The sequence below is a fragment of the Pelodiscus sinensis genome, chromosome 9 (assembly GCF_049634645.1).
Source record: "Pelodiscus sinensis isolate JC-2024 chromosome 9, ASM4963464v1, whole genome shotgun sequence".
In the NCBI taxonomy this organism is placed as follows: domain Eukaryota; kingdom Metazoa; phylum Chordata; order Testudines; family Trionychidae; genus Pelodiscus; species Pelodiscus sinensis.
In genome coordinates, this window is record NC_134719.1 from 19,953,893 (window position 1) to 19,979,136 (window position 25,244).

Sequence of the window (25,244 nt, forward strand, 5' to 3'; positions counted from 1 at the left end):
TTTTATTTAGACCGATTTTTGTCCACAAACAAAAGCACAAACATTCAGGAAAAATGAAATTCTCAGTCTTAATGAGTTTTACAAATCATTGACAACAAAGGAACATTAGAATATATGAGTTTTTGCAGTTAGAAATATACCTTTTCAAAGCCAAAAAAGCAATTTATGATAAGTGTACTGAAAAGAATGGTCACGATCTTTTGAACATTCCATGGAAGGTAACAGGAATATTAATCTCCACTTCAGCCCTGGCAACTTCACTCATATCCTTTGCATTCAGTATAAGTAGGTAGGCAGGCTTCTGCCCTGTGCCAGGGTTAACAATCACACTCAACACGACTCCTGACAAGCAGAAATAAACATGATTTATATAAACAAAGAGCACATAGCACTCAAGTTACTTCACTAGACTCTGACTTGGACACTCACTAACCTACAAGTGGCAAAAACTATCAAGTTACTTTCAGAATGCTGGCAAAGCAGAGCTATTACTAAGAGCATAGAGGCTGTAAAACTTATTAAAAGGAAAAAGGCTTTTCCTCTTGAGAAATCATTCTGGATTTTTACTCACTTTCCCAGTAAACCAGCTCTTTTCTGGTTCATTATAGCATGGCAGCTCTAGTCTAGCTGTATCAAATATTTTAAAGGTAGGGCTTTATTCTAAAAAGTGATCCCAAAATGATATTTCAAGATTCTCCATTGTCCCACAGATCACATTAGAAGTAGAGGAAATGATTCGCATGATAATTTCTACTTTTCTGATCATATCTTATAGGATTTTCATTTGCTGGTTGGACAGATGGACAGAACTCCATTACCTCTGCAGATTTTTTTTACCCAGCTAGTAGTAGGGTAGAGTGTCAGAGAAGGCCCTGCTCCCTTCTGCCTATTACTCCATTGAGTCTAACTAGCCCTCTTCACCCATTTTCATTCTGCCTCCATGCAAGTGGGAGCAACTGCTGTTAGTGTCCTTAAACACAGGCAGTGATACATTAAGACTGCATGCTGGCAGAGTGCCACAGCAGTACTGAAAAATGAGAAACAAGCACCTAAGTGTAAATTAAAAAAAAATACTGATGCATGAAAAATGAATTCACTAGGTACTAAAAACAACCAGTGACTGAGGGCTGAGACAGATGCCGCAACATAAAAAAAAAGGTAATCACAACTCTTGGGACAAAGACCATAAAAATGTAAGTCCTGAACTAGAGCTGATGTTCATCCAATTCAGGAAAGCATGTGAGCGTGTGCTTACATACTACTGAAATGAATAGTAGTTAAGCATATGCGTGCTTTTGTGAATTGAGCACCTAGTGGATGAAATTTTAATTCCATTTAAATCATTGGAGGTTTTGCTGTTGACTTTAGTCGGGTCAGGATTTCACCCAGTGTTTTTTAGGTTAGCTCTTTACCTCACAGTCTGTATTGTGTCTTGCATTATGCTTTGTGTAAGCTGGTGCTTTGCATCCTACACCGACACAACCACTTCATGCACTTCTCTCCCTCAAATCCCTCTGCCATTAAAACTAACATGACATTTGTTTTTACATTTATACTTTCATTCAGCTCTGCTGTTTGAATAACTTCAAATGTAATTCTTGATAGAAATGTTCAAGAGCAGGAACACATTCATAATACCCTGGAACTCTTGCTTCCCCAGTCTTGGCCACAGTTACATTTTCAGAAAATCTGCCCAATTGTTTAGACAGTTCTGCTTCACAGTAATGAGAACTGTGCTCCAAGTGCCTCAGTATTGTTATGGCACTTTGCCAAATTAAAGAGGCACCAGGTAGCAATCTACTGACTGTTAACCTAAAGGACTTGGCGTTCAAAATAGTGCTGGGTCACTAGATCAGTGGACACAAACTTATAAAAGAATCTAATTAAGTTAAAGTAAAAGTCATGTAAGATACCATCATCCTCTTCCAGGGCATCTGGATGTGAAACAAAGATAGGTTCTGATGGGTATGAGTCTGGTTCCTGCCACACCCAAGTCTCTTTTGTTTTAACATTCATCTTACAAAGCTGAAGAACAAAGAAAAAAGTTCTCAGTATGGCATATTGTTAATTTTGCCTAGTAACATGCCTTACGTCAAACATTTGCTCATTAGAATATCAATAGTTACCCTGTCTGGAACAAAGTGATTCAATCCAAGGCCATATGCATATGTATAGGGTTTCCCAGCATATTTCTTATAATTGATTTGTGGAAACTCAAACGCTAGAAAATGAAAATACATTTGCTAAGATTAGTGGGTTTCAGATTGAGTAAGCTGCTATTGTTGCCTCTGTCTGAGGTTCAGAATTAACATCTTACCTTGGCGAGCCCCAGAAAAAAGAATCTCTGGTTCCAGCCAGATCGTTTCATCACTGTGCAGAGTTGCAGTTGCTGTTGTGTAGGGCAAGGTGACCAAATTCTTACCAGTGTCAGCCTTCAACAAAGAGAAGCAACAGCTTTTGAGAAACAAAGGAACAAGTGAAATTCCAAGCTTTGTTTATTTTCTTTGTACCTTGCAAGTTAGAGATATACAGCAGAATCATGCTAAGCAGCAAAATTTATAATTAACCAGCAAAATGATTGTCTTCCTGTTTCTCAGTAAACACTTAACAGCAAGGTGCTTTGATGAAAACTCATCTCTAGAAGACTTTGTTTTACAAAACATACAGCTCTATGTTTCCTAACATACTGTGAAATCTCAGGACATAATAGCAACTATAGCTTAGTTTCAAAAACAAATAAGCATAGTACACTCTACAATGTAGTAGTATCCTTGGACTTGTCAATTGGAATTTATCAGCTCATTTTCACAACTTGCAAATTCACAGTGGCTATGTCTAGACTGCAAGCCTCTTTCGAAAGAGGCTTTTTCGAAGATACTTTCGAAAAAGCCTCTTTAGAAAAAGAACGTCTAGACTACAACCAATACTTTCGAAAAAGCAAGCCGCTTTTTCGATAGAGCCCACCCAGGAAGTCTGGATGCTCTCTTTCGAAAAAGCACAGTTTGCATTACATAAAGAGTACTTCAAAAGAGCATTACATAGAGACCATTACAAAAAGACGTTATTCCTCGTAAAACGAGGTTTTCCATGGTCGAAAACACTGCTGCGTTCTTTTGATTTACTTTCGAAAGAACGCGGCAGCAGTCTAGACGCAGGGGAAGTTTTTTTGAAAAAAGGCCACGTTTTTTCCCCCCCGAAAAAAACCTGTAGTCTAGACACACCCAGTGGGTTTCCCGTTATCTAATGTAAAATTTGTGAGACTATGCTTCACTATATCGGATCATGAGCAAAATCTAAAAAGAGAGAAACCTGGGGCCAGACTTTGTTACTTGAGTGTGAATCAGGAATCAATGGAGTTACACGGGTATGAGATCAGAATCAGGCCAATGCCTGATCTGTAGGGGATAGTTTTCTTAAGGCACAAAGAGAAGTTGGTACCCAATGCTCACTGAAAGACAATGGAACATAGGGGATTAATTCTTCTTGAGAACCTCTCCTAAAGTTACACTGAGATAATTAAATGCTGACGTGTGTATGCATGTTTTAATTAAATTATATGGGGTATATCTGATCTATAGTGTCACTGAAATTCACTGCTCTGAAGCCAATTTACTTGTCTGGAAGTGTCACCCTCATTTGTTCTTAACGCAGTCAGGATTGAGAGCAATGATTAGTTCAGAATCATCTAGAACAATAATGGTGAAATGTAAGGACCCCTGCCTTACAAAACCTATATGAGGTGGGGGCAGGGAGGCAAAGGAGGAGCAGATGCACAAAGGGCCTCAGCACTCAGCCAGGAAAATTAGTTCTGCAGCTGCTCTGAATATAGTGGCTTAAAAACAAACGTCCAACGGGCAAGCTGCTTGGTTTATAAATTCAGAGGCCACAAACCTTGTGTTGAGGCTGGTAATTTGTCAGAATCTCAACATCAGACTAGGAGCTAGGAAAGGATTTTATCCAGAAATGCACTCTGGCTGTATCTGCTCTCTGCAAATACTCTAGCTAACAAGACAAAATTATTCACCCAGTTCCAGTCAATATATACCTCCTGGAAGATATCCTGTCATGGAAGAACAGCACTTTCACTTAACACTTCTGTAAGATGTGGAAAACAACACATGGGAGCTTTCATTGGGACTGACACCGGTAGAAAGTTAGGGGTAGTTTTCTATTTCCATGATTCAGAAATTTAGATTTTTAAGGGGGTCTTCTTTAAAAAATGTTTTTGATTGAGAGCAGATGTGCAGGACCCATGCAGGCTGTAGCATTTCAAGGAATTAAATGTAGTTCAAATTTCCAGATGTACATAGCCTAATCAAACTGTTACCTTATCAATGTTTAAGGGAAGAACATATCTGCGAGCTTCAGGCTGAGGAGCTTTTTCTGCATGTTTCTTCACTTCTTCCCAGTTGGACCGCAAATTGGCTAAGTACAGATAATTGTAAACAAACTCAAACCTGTACAAAGTCAGAATCAGAAATAATCGAAGACAGTGACACAAATCTCAGTAATATCAGTCATAGTCAGACCCAGAATCATAGCAAGTTGATATGGGAAAGGCCCAGTAGGTTACCCATTCCATCCCCTAGTCAGCGCATGACTTCTCTCAGCACATCTCTAGATTATATTCAGAAATAGCACTCTGAGCACCCACTTCAGTGCTCTTACCTACCCCTTCCAGGTGCAGAGATCCACAATAAGAAATCCATTGTCTTCGTAAGTGTTAATGTGATGGAAGAGGTTAAAGGCTGAGGTCCTGTATTTGATATTGAGGTACTTTCCTTTTTTTTTATCTGCTACATGAAGCCAGACCTGGAAAACAAGGAAGCATGTTACTTTTCACAGGAGAAATAGTGAAGGTATATTTACCATGACAAACCTTACATTTAGAAGGCCATTATGTAACAGTGTAATGCAATTTCACTTACCCCCATGGTTTCATTAGACTCAAAGCAATCCATATAGTTGGCACCCCACAGACTCCAAGAAGAAAGGAATTTGAGCAGGTTAATTTTCACTGGTGTTTCCACAAACACTATATAGTTTGGAGTCAGCCCAAAGCTGTTCAGAAATAGAGTTGGAACCTGTAAGTTTGCCTGTGGTGATGTCTGACAACAGTATTGCTTTATACACAGAATGGTAGCTTGACAAATAATGGCTGCTGCATTTAAAAGTCTGATTAATGTTACTGAAACATAATCCTCCTGATTTCTGCAAATCCTTAATGTTAGCTGTCATTTACTGCATGCTTAGTTGTTCTGCTTCCCATGTATACAACAGCAAGAGCATTTGAATGAGCAGGGTTCAAAAAAGAATTAGATACATTTATGGAGGTTAGGTCCATCAATACTTAGCCAGAATGGGTAGGAATGGTGTCCTTTATCAGAGGCTGGAAATGGATGACAGGAGAGGGATCACTTGATTACCTGTTCTGTTCACTCAGGGTATGTGTAGACTACAAGCCACTTTTGAAAGACAGCGTCTAGACTACAACCAGTACTTTCGAAAAAGCGAGCCGCTTTTTCGAAAAACACCACCCAGGCAGTCTGGATGCTCTCTTTCGAAAAAGCATGGTTTGCGTTCAATAATGCCTTTTTTTCAAAAGAGCACTTTCAAAAAAAGGTGTTATTCCTCATAAAATGAAGTTTTCTGCAATTGAAAAAACTGCATTCTTTCAATTTACTTTCGAAAGAATGCGGCAGCAGTCTAGACACAGGAAGTTTTTTTAAAAAAAGGCCATTTTTTTTCCGAAAAAAACCCTGTAGTCTAGACACTCCCTCCCTGTGGGGCATTTGGCATTGGCCACTATTGGAAGACAGGATACTGGGCTAGATGGACCTTTGGTCTGACCCAGTCTGGCCATTCTTATGAATAAATCATGTTAAAAAAGCAAATGTTGTGCAAACTATATCTATCTACATTACATGTGTTATTTGCAGAGGGTTCTCTGCTAGAAAGAGCTATTTTCAAATGTGGCTCAAAGCTATGAAATACAGGTTTCATGGCAAGAACATCTCACTTCTCTGCATACAGAACTGCGTTTATATATTTCACTGTGCTGTTTACAGTAATAGCTTGCAACTTACCTGTGCACATAGGAGGGTTTAAATCTATCACTGCAAGGAAATTGCACAACCACCTCGGACTTATTCATTGGATCTTTCTTGTCTGAAATAAAAATAGTATTTAAATTATGGAAGCAGCCCCAGGAATGGCTCAATGAGACCACGCTACAAAATGTTACTAAGAAGGTTTTTGGCCTTTAGCACAAGAAGTATTATTCTCTGAAAATATCATGTGATGTCGTTTTAAAGAACATTTGTAAAAAGTTTATTATAAAAAAACTTTAGATAAGGATCAGAAAAGAAAAAAAGTCATCTGAAAAGTGATGCAAAGTACAAAAGTTTTTCTGTAAAAGCGCGTCTAGATTGGCAAGTGCCTTTGCGCAAAAGATTTGCTTTTGCGTAAAAGCATCCATGGCCAGTCTAGATGCGATTTTGCGCAAGAAAGCCCCGATCGCCATTTTAGCCATCAGGGCTTTTTTGCGCAAAACAATGCTTCTCTGTCTACACTGGCCCTCTTGAGCAAGTATTCTTGCGCAAGAGTGCTTTTTCCCGAGCGGGAGTGGGAAAGTATTTGTGCAAGAACTGATTTTGTACATTACAAAGTCAGTGTTCTTGTGCAAATTCAAGCAGCCAGTGTAGACAGCTGGCAAGTTTTTTCACAAAAGCAGCCACTTTTGCGCAAAATCTTGCCAGTCTAGACACACCCATTGCGTTTAAGAAATAGGTAAACTAACCTGCTTGCAGTGGTGGGATCCGTACAATATTGTAGGCAATTGCAAAATTTTTCCCAAAGCAGTTGCCGATGTTATAAACGGTGCCATCATTTTCAATGTGGGGGTGAGCAGTTACACCGTTGATTGAAACATATTTACAAAGGTCCACCTGAAATGAGAGAGAAGTGACAGGGAGAATCATAAGCTTTATCTGGAAAAGCGGTTTACTTATCATTATGAATTGAATGAAATATTTGTCTTAGAAATGTGCTATTGTTTTAGGTAAGGGAAGTTATCATTTCGTAGTTCTACTGGTAAATGATCTGCAAATTAGCAAATATTTAGAGAAATAGTAGCAACAGCATACACACAACTCCCATTTAAGTCAAGTGGAGTTCTGTATAGAGAATCGTGGGTCGAAAGGGAAGAGTTTAAAAATAAACTACTGAAATCTCATGGACAAGCAAGCTATTGAAGATGGCATTCATGCTAGACAGTTCTGCATCCCTCCACTTGGGGAGTTAGAATCCTCCCTGAAACCTCTATCTCTGATTAAAAACACACACACACACACACACACACGCTAGATTAAATTCTTCAACCTTGAAGTAGGAATGTGATTTGTACCCTGCTATAACCCCCTTCTGAGTTACTTAAAGGTCCCCTAAACTTGGAGTGGGAGAGTGTGCCAGAAGAGAATGTAGATGGAGATGTGCCGATACTTCCAGGCTCATTGGTATAAAGGGATATAAGAGTATCTGATCCTAATGTCTAAGGTTAGAGCATCTCCCTTCACCTTAACTCTAGTGCTACTTTTCAGGGAGTCTGCAAAGCCTGCATCAGCACATGCACTGATTTGCAATAGGCTGCACAGAAATAGTGTCCTTTCGACAGCCATTAAAAAACCCCAAAAAACAGAATCCTGGCAAAACAGACAGCAAGCCAAAAAACACAATGGCTCCATCAGGTGATGCCAGTGACTAACCGCACAATTGTGTTTCCTGTGAACAACATTTTGCCCTGTCAGCAGACCGCTTGGACACTGTTAATACATGATTGCATTGCAGTCACTGGCTCCTACTAAGAAATGCTCACTAGCCTGTACCTTTATTGTATTGCTGTGCTATTCAAACGAGATCCTACAGGAAGGATGGCCTTGGGATAAAGGCACTGAACTGGGACAACTGCCACAGATTTCCTGTGTGAACAAATCACCAAAGGGAGGATGCCGCCCAATACCCAGTGAATTTCATTGGATTTTGAGGACTCAAGTCTGAGCAGCCTTTGAAAAAATCCTAGCTTTAGTTTCTGTGTGCCTCAGTTTACCATCTCCAAAAAGATAATAGAAGTACTTTTTTTTGCTCTATGAACAATGTTGACACAAACACACACAAAATACCTACTTGTTTGATTGTCTCCAAGGTCTCTGGGTTAATCTTGGTGATAAAGTTGGTCTCAGTGCAGGCATAGTAATCTTCACCCACTGGGTACACATTAACCAGGGCATTATCAGTGACCTCCACACCTCTGAAGTATGAAAAAAACCTGGGCAAATGAAATCAACAAATGATAAATTATATTCTAGTAGTGGAGCTTTCATACCATTTCACTGCAAACATGTCACTCTCCTACAACATGTAGCTTTCTCATTCACCTGGAAAATATGTTCTTGCATGGATCAGGGTAAGCATAGGTGCCAAATTCAGTTATCACGATTCTTTTCTCAGTCATTGCTCTTACATAAGCATCAGTCCGAATGAATCTTGAGAAGACCAAGAAATAGAAAAGATATAATGTACATGATGACAAAAGTGGCTAGTCTTATATAATAAAACAATTAAGCTCTCAAATATTTAAATGAAACTTGATATGAAGTTTAAAGAGATGAGTTTCATAAACGTATTTCTGCTATCAAGAGGTTCATGTCACAAACCAGAAATATATATATAAACAACTCAAAAACCTGCTTCTCTCTCTCTTTCTCCCTCCAAGGCTATGTCTACTACACTGGAGACTTTTTCCAGGGTACTAGAGATATCCCGGAAAAACTCTGCCACGTCCAGGGAATTCATCTGCTTTTCTGAAATTTTGTTCGGAAGAGCAGATGCGCTTTTTCAGCATCCCTGTAAACCTAGTTTTATGAGGAAGAAGAGATGTTTTGAAAAAGGGGTTTTTTTCCTCGACATTTGGCCCAGTGTAGATGGGCCAAATGTTGGAAAAGCCTCTTCCAGAAAAAGCTATGCAAATTGTGAACCACAATTTGCTTAGCTTTTTTCACTTCTTTTTCGGAAGAACAGTGCAGTGTAGACATAGCTTAAGTGTTTAGACGTGGGAACACCTGGGAAGCTAATGTGCAGCCAAAGCTAGAACCCCCTTGAATTTTGACTTCAGTGGGGCATTTATCTGCCTGCAGTATTATCTCAGACTTTTCTTTCTGTTTTTCCAGAATGGCATCTCTTATATCTTCCTTGTAAGCTCAGATGTCCTATTCAGAACTGGACATATGTTTTCCCACTTGGAAAATCTCAACTTTTCATAAAAAAAACCCTGAGAAACACCCGAATTGACCTTTTAAATGACAACCAAATATTTTAAGTGCTTTTTTTGGGGGGGGGGGGGAGCAGATTTTGCCTGACTAACCCCCTTCTCCCCCCAAAGTTTATTTTTTGGTTTTCTCTCACATACACAAACTTCAAGGAAAACAGACACATGAAACCTTTTTTATTTTAATTGGCTACAGAACGTTTTTTTACCAACCCAAGTCATCTTGTATCCTGGATTAATCAATTTAGATGCCAAACAAGTCTCTGGACCTTCAATATCAAACACATACTGATCCTGTCACACTGAAGCAGGCACTAATATACACTGTTGAATATAAAGTAGCAGTAAATGTTGTGTCCAAACAAGGAATCCCTGGTTAAAAACAAGAACAGTATTCTATAATAATGATCCAAAACTTTTCATTAAGAAGAAGCTTAACGGTAGGGTTTTGGTCATTACTGTAGGACACTGAAACATTTTTCATAAAGGACTTTATTTAACTAAAAAATGGCAGAGTTGTCTAGTGAGTAAAACCTCCAATGGAGAATTTTGAGTCCTAGCACTGTCACTGATTCATTGTGAAACTTTAAGAAAGTTGCTTAATCTTCTTCTGTACTCATTCTGTCATCTGTAAAATGACACAGTTGCATAATGCAAATATTCTGTAATCTTTACATGGAAAGTGTTATGCTGGTGCTAATCATAAATCTGTTATCATTATTGCAAATTATAATAATCCCAGCATTACACATTTTATCATCAGGTAAATATGGCTCTATCATTTTTCTATTTTATCTCCTTATATTTGCTTTGATGTTTTGCACTTACCTCCGATGGTACGTGACATGACCCTCCTTAAAGTCAAATTTATGAAGGAGTGCTTGGCCATCAAACAAATGATAAAATGGTTCAGAACCAACTTCAAATAAGCCAGGCCCACATCTAAGAAGACTGCCTCTAAGCCATATGGGAATCCTGCCTATAGGAAAGATAATCAAGAGGGAATTTTGTGAGTGCTAATAACAGACTTTTCTTAAGGATCAGTGAAAGGAATAAGTATTCCAAATGCACCAATCCTCTTTCAGTCTATGTTCTCCCTGGCTACGTCTAGACTGGCCCCTAATTCCGGAAAAGTCATGCAAAGCAGGTAAGTCAGAATAGGGAAATCCGCGGGGGATTTAAATATCCCCCGCGGGATTTAAATAAACATGTCCGCCGCTTTTTTTCCGGCTTGGGGAAAAGCCGGAAAAAAGCGTCTAGACTGGCGCGATCCTTTCAAGTAGGAATAAAAGATCCTCCGGAAAAGGGCTTTATTCTGGAGGATTGCGCCAGTCTAGACGCTTTTTTCCGGCTTTTCCCCAAGCCGGAAAAAAAGCGGCGGACATGTTTATTTAAATCCCGCGGGGGATATTTAAATCCCCCGCGGATTTCCCTATTCTGACTTACCTGCTTTGCATGACTTTTCCGGAATTAGCGGCCAGTCTAGACGTAGCCCCTGTGTTTCTTATACTCTTCACAAACTGGATTTTCACAAGCTCTGAGCTCAGTTTTATTTCTTGTTTTACAGACTTAGTATCTTGAATAAATTCAAGTATGGAACTAAAAAAATCAGCAAATTGTTGTTATGCAAAGGAGCAGGTTTTTTAATCTAGAAGTTTTTTAACCGCTATTGAATTCCAATTGCTTTTCACCTCCTCTTCAAGATTTAAACATGAATTTGTAGAATAGTGAGCTTTGGATTTGAATTCTCAATTAGAACTATAATGGTCTTTCATTATAGGATCCCAAGTCACCATACAAACTTAACTGGTCTGATGCACAACTTTATATGGGGATTGCTTCATCCAGCACTGAAATACAGCTTCCCCTGAGATGAAACATAGCAACTACCTAAGATTGTACCACACAATGGTTCTGGACAAAAGACGAAGAAAAATACTGCACACATGTCAAGATGCCAGAGGAATTTGCAGGCAGAATGCCAGTTTTAGGAGGAAAACTGCCCTTAGAGTTAGAGTTTGACCTCAGCAGAATTACTATCCCTGTTCTTACAAAAATGCCATGGGATCTTTAAGAACCACAAGAGGTCTGGTTTTATGTCTCCAAAAGATGGTACCTCCAGCTGTATAGTGTTTCCTAATTGCACCATGTATTATTTCAGTATTCATCCAGAGTAAGAAGAGTGAGATGTATAGAATTGTTGGTACCATTTCTTCAGCAATTAGATATTCCTACAGGTCTGTCCTGGTAACTGTTCAACCTGATGAAGAGATCTGGTGGGATCACAACACAGGTTATAAAAAGGAACTTGGTTATCCTGCTGTATCACTTTCCATTACCCTGAAATGTGGAAGCCTATGTACTTCCTGTCCTTGTGACAAGTTTAACCCATTTATCTCACAGGGCAGCACCCTGGGATCAGGCAAGCAGCATACAGTGACCTGGGGGAGACTGTTGACAGTGTGAAAGGAAAGCAATAGAAATGCACAAACCTGTGACATGAGCAGTCACCGGTGAAGACAATTCCTCCACAGTCTCAAAAAGCTTCTTGTATCCACCCGCTGGGTGTTCTATTCTGAAAGATTTTAAGAGAGCATAGATACGCCAGAGTTACAGGGCTTTGTTTCTAGATGGTGTGAGTCAGAAATTCTTGACAAAGTGGCACAATCAGCTTGGGGAGAAGCAATGGCCCTCAGAAGAATAAAGGTTTAAATGGAAGTGAGGGGAAGCCTGATGAGCTGTATTAGCTGATTAAAAATAATACAGACATTGAAGAATGAACTTGAGAGTCCTCATGTTCTTTCACTCTTGGGCATCAGATCTGAACTAACGTTTGTGACTGCCTCAGCCTCCCTGGTGGTTGCCCTGCAACAGCAAAAGCCCTAATACTAAGGTTGTGATAGTGTATGTTTACACAGTTATGCACAAGCCCCCGTCCTGTACTGCTGTCTCTGTATCAGAGGCAGCAGTGCGGGGGCGGTGGGGAGCTGGCAGGAGCCATTGCTCCCGAAGAACCAGCTTTTAAGCAAGCTTGCTATGAGCACTGGCTCCTGATGAGCCACCTGCCCCTCCCTCACATGTTGCCACCTCTGATATACCGGCAGCAGTGCAGGGAGGGGAAAGGGAACAGATGGGAGCCAATGTGCGTAGAGACACAACTTTTAAGCTGGCTTCTCATGTGCACCAGCTCCCATGGAGCTGCCACCCTCCAGGTATAACTGCTGAAAATTTCAGTGGTTACATGTTTACAAAAATGCCAAAACAAACTAAAAAAAAAGCCAAACAAACCCAAAATGCTTTTTAACATCACTACGTACTATTGCCAATGGGTGGAGAAACTCTAAGAACTGGGAAGTGGGCTGTGATTTTAGAGTCAAGAGTCACAAGTTCCATTTCCCAGGCCTCAGGTTAACAGTTGTTGCCAACTTGTGTGTGTGATGAAGTATATGCTTGAGTCTCCTCTGAGTCTTGCCAAGTACAGACTACAATATCAAAGGAACATTAAATATATACTATACTATACTCCATACCGCCCTGCCCTCTCATCCAGAGGTACAGGTCATCCTCCTGACCCCTGAATCTGTACCCCCCTGACCAATTTGCACACCCATCCCAGTGGAATTAGACTATATTGCATCTCCAAACAGACTGAAATTCCTCTCCAACTCTGGTGCAACCAACAGCTACTATAATATTCCCCATTTATGCCTGACCCACAAAGGATGTAAGTCTTACAGCCAACGGCTACAGAGTGTGACTCTTGAGCACATGTTGTAGAGACTTATGCTTTCAGCCCTGGAGGTACCCCTCATTCCATGGTGTAGGCCCTGATGATGACAACTATCACATTGCTCCTTAGAGAGCAGAGTGCTGTGTTAGAAAGCTGCAATAAGATGCTATGTGCAATCATTCGGGTAGATAGCTTCAGATATCTAGTAAATCCAGCAGACCCAGCTGTAGCATAGAGGAGGAAGCAGAGAGCCAGACAATGCAACTCTCTCCCCACTAATACTCCCGGGAAGAGCTGCTATCAGGCTTCATATTCCCTCCCTACTTCAGTCATGTGAAGAAAATTTCCTGGGAGGAGCCATCTAGTAGGAGCAGACTAGAGATACGCAGCTGTAGCAGGCCCTTTCAGAAATTGGTAGCATCATCAGCACTCAATGGATTTCACCATAAAATGTGCTGAGTGGCTGTTTGTGTCCTCTTTTCCATGGTCTCTTCTATTCTTCAGCCTCCCTCCATGCTCCACTTCCCTTAATACCTTCTCTCTTCCTTGGTCTGTCTGGTTAGCTAATTTGCTCCCAGCAAAACTCCACCAAGTAAGTTTAAAACAAACAATCGTGGTATTAACTTGATATTTACATTACATTGCTCTCTCTGCTCATGTGCTTTATCTCCCTCGTCTCCCCTCCCCCCATCTGTGTCCTCTATTTAGAGAGTAAGCTCTTCAGGGCAGGGATGGTCTGCAACCCTGTACAGTGCCTAGCACAAAAGGAGCCCCATTCTTGGGCAGAGCCCCGAGGTGCTATTATAATACAATTACTATGTTAATAATAAGCACCAAGTCTTTAGTCCAGAGAAAAGCCTGTAGGGATACTCACTGGCTGGACATTTTCTCCCCGATCAAGGATTTGAGCTTTCCAGAGCCAACTGCAGAATGTGGAAGTCAGAGCTGTGTTCTGGGTATTTATAGGAGTGGTAAGTCTCATTGAAGGGACTAACAGCTTCACAAAAACAGCCCAACCAATCGGCTTGGTACCAGGGAACAGAAGTTGCTTTCACCACTGAATCCTCCTGACCCTCTATTTATTATTTGTATTGCGGTTCACACAACAAAGTCTTTGAATGTTTTCCAGAGACCTAATTCCTTCCCAAGCAGAAATGGATTACAGAGAAAGAAGAAGGGAAAAAGAGTGCATTTGAGTCACACAGCCTGTAACGTGCTCTGCCCTTCACCACCAACTCTACCCTGTGCATGACGCTGCTGGATCTGAGGAGTAACAGTTGTCAGGTGTCCCAGGGTAAACCTCAGGAAAAAAAGCATTCTCTCTTCCTTCCCACCCTAGGGAATCTTTCTGGTCCTGTGTATCAGGTACTAAACCAAGTATCGGGAGACCATGAATTCTCTTCTCAGCTTTGCCACTGTGCTGTGTGACGTTGGTCGAATCCCTTCATTTCTGTGCATCTGTGACCCTGCCTGTAAAAGGCAGATAATGTTATTTACTTTTCTTTATGAATCCATTTAATATCTATGAATAAAGAGTGCAATATCCACATTTAGATAATAATCTTATGTAGCTATTCCTAATGAGTTTGCACTTTGCTACTGATCCACTTCCCATTTCCATCACATTCTGATTTAGCACTGATCGTTTGCCACATCTACCTGTTACTAATTCCATCCCGAGCTCTCACCTTGTGCAATGGATGATTTGTCTTCCTGGCTCCAGTATACCACTCCACCCATACACTATCATCAGCTCCCTCCCTCCCACATGAGGTCTGTTTTCCTACGTCTGTGACTGGCCTTAAAAACTTGCTACGCTGCAATACATAATATCTTAAAGAAATCATTTGACTTCAGCCCATGTTATATTCCCTATAGTAAGAATAAGGTAGTTCAGGTACTGTGGGGCAGGGACAGTCTGTTCCTTTTACAGCACCAAGCACACTGTCAGTGTTTAACAAAAATCCATGGATCGTAATATTGAAATAACTGTATCTATGTATTAGACAATTTTTTCTAGCTTTTAAGGTGCCAAAGACTTGTAAGCTGCAAATGTTTAAGCCTGACTAATGTAGGCCCTTAATAGCATGCAGACATCCATGCCTCTGGGATTCTTGTATAAGCCCAGTCTAACATAGAAGGAGCTATTTATTGCAAACACCTCTTACCTCTCGGTTGAACCGGAGCTGAGATTCAGGAGGTTTCTGGTTCATTGAAAGTGCCAACTTAGTATTTTCAATTAAAAAAATGATAAGGCCTAATCCTCAGCTAGTGTAAATCAGCACATCTCCATTGACTTATATGTAGTGACATCAGTTTACATCAAGTGACAATCTGGCCCTAAGCATATCATTTTTAATGGGCATCATATGAACGATGACAAGATGTTTGCTAGGATTCTCATGATTTGTCATTGCTTAACATGAAGTCTGAATGTGGCACAGTGACCTCTGAGAGAACAAGGAGCGAAAAATCACACTAACAACCTCTCTGCCATGGTTCCTATTGCAGTATGAAAATAAGGTTGCAGCAGAGAGTTGGATTAATGAGAATATTTCTCCCTCTTGCAGGAAGCCAAATGCAGAAGGTGATACAGTTTTATTCTCACAATTACATCATCCTTACTAAAGCTAGTGTCCTAAATCAGAGATAAGCATCAAGCTGACAGTAGTGGTGCAAGGATAGGAATCTAACGTTAAGTTGGCTCCCTTTTGGTCCCACTGCTGCAGAGGGACCAGGTAAAGAGTTGAGTTCTTTCTTAGATGCTCAAATTTTGCAGTTCCTTGGATCTCGCTGCTGGATGAAGAGCAATGGAGCCTTGAGCTAAGTCTGAAGAGGGTCTTTAAAAGCATGAGACCCCAAACAATCACTTTTTCTTACTTGTGGTTGAGAGCAGCCCTGTAATTAAGATGACTTTAATTAAGGGTTAATTTTTATCTGCAGGAGCATTTTAACAACAAATATACTCCTGTTACAAAAAAGCGCAACGAGCAAGGTCAGTAAAAGGGATTCTGCCTTGCAATGTTATGGCTTGTGTATCTGGAAGTAGAAATTAACACTATGGGGCTACATCTACACTGGCATGATTTTCCGGAAATGCTTTTAACGGAAAAGTTTTCCGTTAAAAGCATTTTCGGAAAAGCGCGTCTAGATTGGTAGGATGCTTTTCCGCAAAAGCACTTTTTGCGGAAAAGTGTCTGTGGCCAATCTAGACGCTCTTTTCTGCAAAAAAGCCCTGATCTCCATTTTCGCGATCAGGGCTTTTTTGCAGAAAACAAATCTCTGCTGTCTACACTGGCCATTTTGCGCAAAAGCTTTTCGGAAAAAGACTTTTGCCCGAACGGGAGCAGCATAGTATTTCTGCAACAGCACTGACAATCTTACATGAGATTGTCAGTGCTTTTGCGGAAATTCAAGCGGCCAGTGTAAACATCTGGCAAGTTTTTCCGCAATAGTAGATGATTTTGTGGAAAAACTTGCCAGTCTAGACACAGCCTGTGTGTGTCTACACAGCACCGTAACTCAAAATAAGATACAAATTTGTGTCTCTTATTTTGATACTGTTTTGAAATAGCTTATTTTGTCATTTGGCACTGTCAACACAGCACCACATTTTGAAATAAAGTGCCATTCTAAAATGCACCTTACTTTTCGTAGAATGAGGTTTACAGAGATAGCGGAAATACCCGAAATAGCGTTGCAGTGTAGATGTGAAAAAAAGACACTGGCCTCACACTCTTTGCTACTACTTGAAAGCCATGAGTTTTATTCTTGAAGCTGGCCCCTCGCTTTTTTGGCAGGTAGAGAGGTGCATTGCAAAAGCTGTAGCAGCTAAAGAACAGCTGTCTCTTGCTCAGCAACTGAAAATAGAAGAATCTCTTCACTTCCACTCAGCATTTAGCCTGATTTAATAGTGCAATACCTAGCTAAACAACTTAAGAGTTAGATTAAAAATTATATGTACTCTTATCCACAGAATGCAATTGCAGAATACACCACTTCTTCAATACTCCAGACTGAAAACTGCGCCATAGCAAACTTAGTTCATTCATATATCGTCTATTGGCTGCCTGCACATGTATTTCCTGTTAGATGGTGCTGATCATAAACTGACCAAACTCCTGAACAGGCCAACACTACAGCAGATATCTTTCTTCTGGAAAACACTCTCTAGAGACTGTTCTGTCACACTGGCACTATGTTTCCATAAACAGGATGGAACATTCAATTATTGTCTAGTTTTACAACGATGCAAGGTGACTAGCACTTTATCCCATTGAGGTTAATGGGACTATTAATAAAGTCCATGTAATGACAGCTCAGTCTGCTCTATGCAAACAATTCAGGAAATTTCTGGAATTTATTTACAGGTACTTTTGACAGCCAACAAGCCATGTGGTATTCTAAATGGGAGCTAGACCACACAGACGTGCCAGAATAACCAGTAGCAGATAAGAGACTGGGATTCTTGTGTGCAGGATAGTTATTTCTGGTTAAATAGGACACTAGAAGATAGAATGAATCACAAAGACAAATTCTACCTGACCCCATGCAGTTTTCCCTCTGCACTATGTATTTCAAGCATCTTTGTTTCAATTAAAAACATAATTCCTTTTCAAAGCAATGTAGTTACTAATTAATCAATCTCAGAGGGGTAGCTGTGTTACTGTGTAACTTTAAAAAACAACCAGTAGTTCTGTGGCACCTTAGAGACTAACAAAAATATAAATAGTGTCATGAGCTTTGGTGAGCAAAATCCCCTTCATCATCATCTGATGAAGTATGTTTTTCTCATCATCTGATGAGGTGGGTTTTGTTCATGAAAGCTCGTGATACTATATATTTTTGTTAGTCTCTACGGTGCCACAGGACTACTAATTAATTAATTTGTCCTCAATACTCCTGACAAGTTACAATGTTTTCACCTTACAAAACATAGAGACCGACACTGTGAAGTAATGGATTCAACTGTAATAAATCACTCAGACCAAAATAAGAGTTATACACAAACTTACACCAGTTTAACCACATCAGTTTAAAAACACACTTTTAGTTAAACCAATGCAAGTTTGTGTGTAGACCATGTGTGTGTGACAGGGATGAGATGAAAGCTCAAGAACTAGCTCCTAGCTTTTGGTCCAAACCCCACTGCAACATATAGAGATGACTTATTCAGAGAGAGAGAGAGAGAGAGAGAGAGAGAGAGCTTGTTTCTATCTTGCTCATAGATCATCATAATAATCAGGGGCTGTAGAATTCCATTTAAAGTAAGAGGCCCATAGATTTGTTTCCTTCTTTCTCCTCTCAGGCACCTCTACTATTTCATTAGTCTGACCTATAAGCCCCTGCACCTTCTGAAACTGGATGAAATTTGGATTGAGCGAGTGGCATTGCAGCTTGATACATGGGATTGAAGTGCCCCTCAGGTCTGGCCTGCTCAAAAAATAGTCCAGCCATGGCCCAAAAACTTCACGCTTACTCCCCAGCTCCCAATACTACAATGAAAAGTGTTTACTAAATCCTCAGTGCAGAATCTTTACTGTTTGTGATGTGTGAAGAAAAACAGATTGAGCTGGCAGTGCTGGGTGCTTAATACCATCTTTTCATGTGTGAAATGAAATTTGACCTTAGATCATGGAGAGACAAACATGGAACCCTATGTTTCACAGAGTCATTTTTCACAGATCAGAAATACACTTTAAGAACAGAGAACTCTATTACTAGTACACAACTCTGATAGGCGATAGGAAATGGCATGAACTCAACTGATTAATTGGTCCTCGTGGCTAATTTTAACTTTGCAGCATTGTGCTTAAAAGGAATACTGCCCAGTTTGAAACAGTCTTATTAAAGTGAGTCAGAAAGAAAACTAACTAATCCATAGGGGTTCAGTTTAAAATGAAACAAAGAAAGAGCATTTTTATAGTGTGTCACTCATTTTAAGGCATCAACTGTCATATTGTTAGTCAGATTTGTTATTTAACTAGCTGTTACTTTAGTTTATGTCAAGACTTTGGACTATAGATTAAATAACATGGATCAGGAACGCTGTATAATTGGGGCAGTCTTCTGAAAGCTAAATCCTAAGAAATGTTAGCCTCTCTCCTAATAAGTTGTTTATCTGGAACAAGAAAGTAAGTAAAGTATTAACACAGAAAGAATAATATGCAAGTCTTACAGTGAGTAAGGTTAGGCAGATACTGGTGTTTGCAAACTGTTATAAAGGCTATCGCCTCCATACTGTGTATAGGTGACATATATCATACTCAGTTGTAATCTGGCACTTTAAAGTGCTTGTAACTTTCTGGCTCAGGGGTGTGAAAAAACACCCCCTCCCCAAGTGCAGCAAGTTACAGCGCTATAAAACACCAGTGTGAACCAAGCTACAGCAGCGCTAGGAACTGTGTTCCCAGCACCGTTAGTTATACCTTTCGTGAAGATTGTTTCATAGTGTGCTGGGAGAGAACTCGTACCATGCCTTTTGTAAGTTCTACAGCTGTGGTTTAAATCAGTGTTTCTCAACCTTTTTTTTTTATAAAGTACCTCTTTAAAAAAATAATTAAAGTACCCCCAGTACTTACAGTTTTCAGACACACCATTCCCCTCTTCCCCCCACCACCATTGCAACACACTTGTTTTTAAACAGCTTAATCAAAGTCTGGCGGGCAATGAAATTTTTGGGTGTAAAAAAGTACAAAAATAATAAAGTGCTATAAACAAAAATTCAGTTTTCTCGAAATTACAGTTGTTTTAATTCCCTCCCCCCCAGACTTCTCTTAAGTATCCCTAAGGGTACTCGTACCCCTGGTTGAGAAATACTGGTTTAAATGGTCAAGTGTAGACAAAACTAATGCAAAACAGAATTGCTACAGCAAAAGCGGCATTAATTACATTACCAATATCAGTCAATTTACACTTCCAATTAGTTTATCCTGAATTCCTCTCCCCCATCACAAAACTACACTCCACCCTAAACCCCATAGTATAGCAGGAAAGCACACATTAATGTTCCAAGACAAATACTCGCTATTAGAAAATAATCTGCTGCGCCAAAAAAGGAGATACAAGCTCATACTGCGGCTAGTGAGCATGTTTCTCTCCCAAAGAACTGTTTGTGCAGCCTCACAGTTGGTGCCTTTTGTAAGTTCCACAAGCAGAGGCAAAACTAGTGGCTTTAACTGGAAAACTGAGTAAATGATGTTAGAGCAGAGCTCCAAAACAAGCTTATTCCCTCCTAGATTCCTATGTTTAAAGACCCTCTTTGCATGGATTTTCCCTTTTCATATGAAGGAGAGGCTTAGCTGCCTCTGCAGTACTTTCCCCCCATATTCACCTCTCCAGATTTTGCTGATGCTTCACCATGAGTCCCAGCAGATTCATACTGAGTTGGGAGATGGGGAGTGGCAGGGAAGAGAGCAAGACCATAAGACTCCCTGTCCTGCAAAGAACCCCTGGATAAAATGAGTCTGTATTACAGCTCTTTCATGGAGGCAGACCTGATTAAGGTTGGAGCCATGTTGACAGGGAGGCAAAGGTGAGTAACCACTGGATCCACAGTGTGACACACAGAGGCTGACGAGGGATGCAGAAGACCTGGGAAAGCATTGGCTTCCCCCAACAAAAGACTAATGATGCAAGAGACTATGGGAGGGGTTTCTTGGGTTTTCCCCTGACTGAGTTATTACTGCCCACGAAGGGGAGCATAGCCAGGGCAAATCTAGGGGCATCCCCCTCACCTTCCCCCCCGGAAGGCTACGTTCCCCCCAATAGGTGCAGCTCAAGAAGAAAAGAGGATGAAGAAGACTCAGGCAAGCACTGGCTTCCCCCCAACAAAAGCCTAAATGTCACAAGAGACATAGGGAGGTTTTTGGGGGGGTTTCCCTTCCCCCCTATATGGACTGAGTTATCGTCCACTGAGGGGGATATAGCCAGGGTGCATCCAGGGGCACTCCTTTCACCTTCCCCCCAGAAAGCTATGTTTCCCCCAAACAGATGCATCTCAAGAAGAAAAGAGGATGAGGACACAGACGAAGAGGATGCCAAGGGATGCAGAAGACCTGGGAAAGCATTGGCCTTTCTCCACTAAAAGACTCTAGGACTCCTTAAGCCACCCATGGAAGTGGGACACAGCCAGAGGCACCTCTCGCTTCACTCCCCTAATGGTCATGGGCCCCACAACAGAAGGCACCACAGAAATCCTGATGAGGGTCAGAGCTGGGGAAAGCGCAGGTTTCGTCCCCCGAGTGATAACGTATTTATTACCCCCCAATATAACTGGGGACATAGGGATAGGCCACACTGTGGGGTGTGCACTTACCCTAAATTCTCAAGGCAAGGTGCCCTCACAACTAAATATAGACTCTGTTACTAAAAACAACCACTCACCTGAATCCGGGGCAATGTGGGACATGCTCTTTATGTTCTGTTTGTATCTCAAAATCCACCTGCTGTAACACCCCCCCCCCCCCCACATCATCCACCAGAATTTGCATATGTATTTCTCAACCCACATACAGGACACATTCAGGGCGATGCTGGTCCACTATATATGTGGGACACTCCCACTGGGTACAAGATATAACACGGCAAAAGGGCATGAAATAAGCGCACTAGACTTGGGCAGCATGTTACTGATCTTGCTCATTATGTACTCACCCGCCCCCGCAAACCAAACTTGTCCCTGGATTCTGGATTCACTCCATAACTGTTAAACTTGTGATTCAAACTCTCTTTCAAACATTCACTTAATAAAATTTGTCTCTCTCTTTCATGGAAGCAGACCTGATTGAGGGTATGTCTACACTACAGGGTTTTTTTTGGAAAAATGGCGGTTTTTTTACTTCAATTATGTCCACACTGCAATTGCATTCTTTTGAAAAAAAATCGAAAGAACTGAGAGGTTTTTCCGACATTGGTAAACCTCTTTCTATGAGGAAGAAGCCTTTTTCTGAAAGAGTTCTTTCAGAAAAAGGCACGTGTGGATGGGGAAGAGGGAGTTCTTTTGCAAGAAGAGGAAAGAGGAAAAAGCACAGATGCCTTGGTGGTCATTCCACCCATAGTAATCACAGCTTGCATGCGAAATAGCTGGACACTATTGGTCACAATTGCTACGTGGACACTATCTGTTGAAAAAGCGCATCGCTTTTTCGTTGCGCGTTCGCACTGGGGACACGCTCCTTCGAAGGAATTTTTTTTTGGAAGATCTCTTCCGGAAAAGCTTGTTCTGAAAGAAGCCTGCAGTCTAGACATAGCCTGAGAAAGAGCTTGGAGCCAAGGTGACAGGGAAGCAAGGATGAGTAACACAGCCTGTTTGCATATGGCTTTGACTTCTGAGATCCTGTAGTACTGCTGACAGGCCCGCCATAGGAGGAAACCCCATCTCCTTGATGGAATAAAGATGGGACATCAGTGAGAAGGTTCCTTGTGCAGATTTCCTTACTCAGAGCCATATCTGCAGGGTGTGTTTTTTAAAATAACACACTTAAGTGTGAGATTCTGTTATTACGGGCACAGAAATACCACTTATATGAAGGGGAGCACAGCAGGACTTAGAATCAAGACCTTAATCTTTTTAGGAAAAACACCACAATTCCAGATGGCTCAAGGGAAAGCGATAAGGATTATCGGACACATGACTGAATTGCATTACTTAACTTTTTAAAAGTGTAAATAGTTCTTTATTTTGCTGTTACATTTTTCTAAGTTGACAAATATTTGTATCAGTATCTGTTAGCAATTACTAACTATTACTCAGGAAATGCCAGTCAGTCACCTGGACAAGAAGCAGGAATGTCTCTGAGTTGCAGAATGTAAAAGGAAATTGTAGTTCTCAATTTCCAAGAAATAAATAATTTTGAGGAAAGAACATAGGTGCAGTCTCACTGCTTTAGAAAAGAGCTATTTCATGCTTTAAAACAGACTAAATGATAGAAATAGAAATGTCCTCAAGCAAACTCTGTGAGTTATACCAGCAAAATAATATTTTCCCTGGATGAAAATTCTCGTGCAAAGTTATTGGGAGATCTCCCCAAGAAATCTACTACATATTTGAGAGAGTTTGTCTGTCTGTTCAAGAACTCATAAATGGTAAGAGCTAGGACCACCAAATTCAGTATGCAGCTTCCTTTTATAATTTAAAGCAGGGTAAGAGTTTGGTTATGCCAGGAAATTGTGATATGCCTGAATAGGATTGCTTCTCATAAAACCATACAGAAAAGACAAAACCCCTAGGCAGGTACAAGGGGCTGGCTGTAGGCATGCCTATCCCCTGAATTGGGTACTGCCTTAGCCCTGAACCTTCCAACCCCCCGGTGCCCTTTAGGAAGGGCAGGGTGAATGGCTGAAGCTCCCTCCCCTGATTCATACTGAATCATTGCTGGCTATTCCCCTTTATCAGGGAGCGAGGAGAAAGTGTGCAGTTTGCTGCATTCCTCCCTCTGGCTGTGGAGTGCAGGGGGTAGATGACGTTGGACCTGCTCTACCTAGGGGACATGCACTCCTCCCTCTGGCTGTGCCCACTGGAGCTGCAGCAGCCATGGAGAGGTGCTTCTCACCTGGTCCCAAGCTGCACTGGACAGAGGGCTGTGGTAATCCTCTCTCCCAGGGCAACCTGCATACTGCATCCTTCATCCCCAGCCCTACCCCGGGGCAATGATTTAAATGAAGCATGTACATTTTAATTTAATTAAAACAACAAAAATGGATGTAATAACCCAAGCAATGCCATGTAAATCTTCTAGGATTACATAAAAAGGCTCCAGGAAAAAGAGGATTGTAGGGTGCCTAATATGCTTTCATTTTAGTTTGGATATATCTGGTTTTGTGGCAGTTCTTTTGCGAGGCCATCCATCTCTTACCACAGGCAATTCAAACTACTTGTCTGTTTCTTTAAAACCATACATAATTTTGCCTTATATACACGGGCGGTCAGTGCAGCAGGGGCTGGGAGAGGCAGGCCTCCAACCCCAGCCCCTCACCTAAGGCCCCCCCCACTATGGGGAGGGATGGAGGTGGGGTTGGGTGCCAAACGTGCTCCCCAACCATAGGAAGGGTGTGCACATGTGCCTCCTAACCTGTCCAGCCCCAAGAGAACCAGGCAGGGAGGAGGCCACACGGCTCCTGCCTCCCTTGCCCCTGAAACACTGGGGAGGGAGGAAGCTGCGCAGTTCCAGTCTTTCCAGCCCCCAGAACACCAGGGAGGGAGGAGACAGTGAGGCTCCAGCTTGCCCAGCCCCTCGTGCACTGAGGGAGAGGAGGCTGCAAGGCTCCTGCCTCCCCGGCCCCCAGGAGCCACAGGTAGGATGGGCACTGGGGACAGCAACACTCTGCCCCCAAAATGCCTACAGCAAAGCCTTCCCCCTTCTAGGCTAGCAGCCTCCCATGCTTACATACCTTTCATTTTCTCTTCCCATCTGTGCCTGTGATTCTCCCAGTCTTCTCACCTGACTGCTCCCTTTCCCCCAGTCTCCATTTTGAACCTTTAATCCTATTGCTCTAGGTAGGTCTACACTGGAATAAAAGACCAAGGCTCAGAACACATCTGCATTATCTTTATGCAGACCTTCGCTGTATGTTAACAGATTAGCATTAGGTTTAACACAATGTAATTCCTGTAATGTGTGCCCTTGTAACTTTTCATTAGTGGAAACAGCAGGCAGCTCACTGCGTATTGCACCTGCTACAGCAGCTGTCCATCTTGCACAGGTCCACAGGTGAAAATGGTCAAGAGAATATATATATGTAAGAAGCAAAGGGAGTAGATGAATACTTCCTGGAGGAGATGTGGGCTGAGAGGCAGGAGAGGAAACTGCAAGGAACTGGAAGTGAGGCAACAGGAGACTATCTGTGTCTCCCTGATGGCAGGGATGGAGCTCCTGGCAGCTAGCCTGGAGACGAATGTCCTCTCCCAGGATCTCCTCCACTTCATGCAAAATAACTTTCCCTCCTCCCTCAGTTCCATAGCCTGCACTCTCAGGGCTCCCAGAACACATAGGAGGGAGGAACTCAAGGGCAACTTCAGTTTCAACATTAACAGCTTTGGAAGGCAAAAGACTGTCCTGACATTTCTGAGCACCTCCCCTTTTAGGTTCTCACCGTGGATTTCTTTTCTTTCCCTGTTGTCTTTCCTAAATAAAAACACATTATCTCTTAACAATAGTCTCTTTATTACTTGTACTGCAGGGGTGGGTTGGG

General features: G+C 41.5%; 1 protein-coding gene across 2 annotated transcripts; it reads right to left on the minus strand.

Annotated features, from left to right (window-relative positions):
* On the minus strand, positions 1 to 14,412 carry RPE65 (retinoid isomerohydrolase RPE65). 2 transcript variants are annotated; one of them, XM_006123356.4, is made up of 14 exons: positions 13,927 to 14,412; positions 11,815 to 11,897; positions 10,151 to 10,301; positions 8,433 to 8,540; positions 8,182 to 8,323; positions 6,800 to 6,947; positions 6,087 to 6,168; positions 4,929 to 5,061; positions 4,673 to 4,812; positions 4,328 to 4,457; positions 2,318 to 2,432; positions 2,127 to 2,221; positions 1,914 to 2,025; positions 1 to 342 (listed from the first exon to the last, which is right to left on the minus strand). In XM_006123356.4, the coding sequence occupies exons 1-14, from the start codon at positions 13,935 to 13,937 to the stop codon at positions 191 to 193; spliced, it is 1,602 nt and encodes a 533-aa protein (XP_006123418.1). In that variant the 5' UTR covers positions 13,938 to 14,412; the 3' UTR covers positions 1 to 190. The 2 variants fall into 2 exon arrangements, with proteins under 2 accessions (XP_006123418.1, XP_075792340.1); XM_075936225.1 differs by lacking the exon at positions 10,151 to 10,301.
* Between the last annotated feature and the right edge of the window lie 10,832 nt (positions 14,413 to 25,244).

Coding starts and splice junctions, on each gene's coding strand:
- RPE65 (XM_006123356.4), bottom strand. Junction 5,062..6,086: donor AAACCCTCCTATGTGCACAG/GTAAGTTGCAAG, acceptor ATTTCTGAACAG/CTTTGGGCTGACTCCAAACT. Junction 2,222..2,317: donor TTTTTCTGGGGCTCGCCAAG/GTAAGATGTTAA, acceptor TTCATTTTCTAG/CGTTTGAGTTTCCACAAATC.